At 56.9% G+C, this 1,878-nt stretch overlaps 2 protein-coding genes across 2 annotated transcripts in view; one reads left to right on the top strand and one right to left on the bottom strand.

Moving 5' to 3' along the window:
• The window catches only part of LOC130587671 (protein YIF1B-B-like), a gene marked incomplete at its 5' end in the record, with an annotated part of 4,903 nt that extends 4,134 nt beyond the window's left edge, over positions 1–769 (top strand). The window contains one exon of the mRNA XM_057388645.1: positions 682–769. Coding sequence (XP_057244628.1) covers positions 682–769 — 88 coding nt within the window. The remainder of the gene's footprint in view (positions 1–681) is intronic.
• A 314-nt stretch (positions 770–1,083) lies between these two features.
• Positions 1,084–1,878, bottom strand: part of LOC130587672 (leucine-rich repeat and fibronectin type III domain-containing protein 1-like protein) — a 3,783-nt gene continuing 2,988 nt past the window's right edge. Inside the window, exon 2 of the mRNA XM_057388647.1 lies at positions 1,084–1,878. This exon is cut by the window's right edge and continues 24 nt beyond it. Coding sequence (XP_057244630.1) covers positions 1,429–1,878 — 450 coding nt within the window. The 3' untranslated portion in view covers positions 1,084–1,428.

Here is a 1,878-nt window from a genome sequence, read left to right as displayed (position 1 = left end):
AAAAAAATCCCCACGGGAGTCACAAGCTCGGGGGGACTCGACATTCCCAAAGAAAATTCCCGAAGAATGTCCGTGGACAAGGATTTAAAAAAATATCTTTGAAACCATCTGAGCTTAAAAATAGACGCGAGTGAAGCTTAAAATCCGACCCCGGAGCGGCTCCGGACGGTCTGGATGGTTCTGGAAGGTTCTGGAAGGTTCTGGAAGGCTCAGAATGGCTCCAGAGGGGTCATTGGAGCATTCCTGAAGGTTCTGGAAGGTTCTGGAAAGTTCTGGAACCCTCGGGACGGCTCCAGAGGGGTTCTTGGAGCAGCTCTGGAGGTTCTGGACCATTCCTGGAGGTTCTGGAAGGTTCTGGAAGGTTCTGGAAGCCTCGGGGTGGCTGCAGAGGGGTCCTTGGAGCATTCCTGAAGGTTCTGGAAGGTTCTGGAAGCCTCAGAATGGCTCCAGAGGGGTCCTTGGAGCATTCCTGGAGGTTCTGGATGGTTCTGGAAGGTTCAGAATGGCTCCAGAGGGGTTCTCAGAGCGATCTCGGAGCTCCTGGAGCAATTCCAGAGGTTTTGGTTTGATGATTCCAGATGTTCCAGAACATCCCCAGATGTGCTCTCAGAGCAATCTCAGAGCTCCTGGAGCAATTCCAGAGGTTTCGGAGTGATTCCAGATGTTCCAGAACATCTCCAGATGCACCCTGGGAGCTCCTGGAGCAATTCCAGAGGCTTTGGATGATTCCAGACGTTCCAGAACATCCCCAGATGTGCCCTCGGAGTGATCTCGGAGCTTCTGGAGTTCCAGAGGTTTTGGAGTGATTCCAGATGTTCCAGACCATCTCCAGACGCACCCTGGGAGCTCCTGGAGCAATTCCAGAGGGTTTGGATGATTCCAGCTGTGCCCTGGAGCAATTCCAGGTGTTCCAGATCATCTCCAGAGCATCCTGGGAGCTCCTGGAGCAATTCCAGAGGTTTTGGATGATTCCAGATGTTCCAGATGCACCCTGGGAGCTCCTGGGGCAATTCCAGAGGTTTTGGAGTGATTCCAGATGTTCCAGACCATCTGCATCCTAGGAGATCCCGGAGCAATTCCAGCAGTTTTGGATGATTCCAGCTGTTCCAGAACATCCCCAGATGTGCCCTCAGAGTGATTCCAGAGGTTTTGGATGATTCCAGATGTGCCCTGGAGCAATTCCAGATGTTCCAGATCATCTCCAGACACACCCTGGGAGCTCCTGGGGCAATTCCAGCGGTTTTGGATGATTCCAAATGATCCAGATGTTCCAGAACATCTCCAGATGTGCCCTCGGAGTGATTCCAGAGGTTTTGGACGATTCCAGATGTTCCAGATGCACCCTGGGAGCTCCCGGGGCAATTCCAGCGGTTTTGGATGATTCCAGATGTTCCAGCTGTTCCAGAACACCCCGGGAGCGCTCCCGGCTCAGTCGGGCACCTCGTCCCCCTTGTCCCCGTCCCAATCCCCCCCTGCCCGTCCCTTGGCGGTGACACCRCTGGCATTTCCAGTTCCAGAACATTCCGTCTGCCACCCGTCGGCCGCAGCCCGGGCGCCGTTGTGGGAGCCGTTGGTCTGCGAGCAGACGTGCGCTTTGCCGCGGGCCTTGGGGCCGTGGCCGCCGTACACCTTGTACTTCATCAGCAGGAGGAAGATGAAGACGAGCACSGAGGCCACGATGATGCCGCCGATGACGATGATCATGGTCCCGCCCAGGAACTGCGCCTGCAGCGAGCGGCACGGCCGCGCCTCCGCCCGCGTGGAGAAGCGCGAGCAGCCCAGGGGCCGCGTGGCCGGCAGCGCCGTCCGAGCGTCCGAGAACACGGCCAGCACGCAGAGCTCGTAATCGCGGCCCGGCGCCAGGTCCGACAGCGAGAA

Source organism: Malurus melanocephalus, unplaced genomic scaffold (genome assembly GCF_030028575.1).
Source record: "Malurus melanocephalus ecotype Western Australia unplaced genomic scaffold, MMel_1.1 scaffold_2228, whole genome shotgun sequence".
NCBI lineage: Eukaryota > Metazoa > Chordata > Aves > Passeriformes > Maluridae > Malurus > Malurus melanocephalus.
The sequence above is the reverse complement of the archived record's forward strand: the minus strand, read 5'-3'. Positions and strand labels throughout refer to the sequence as shown.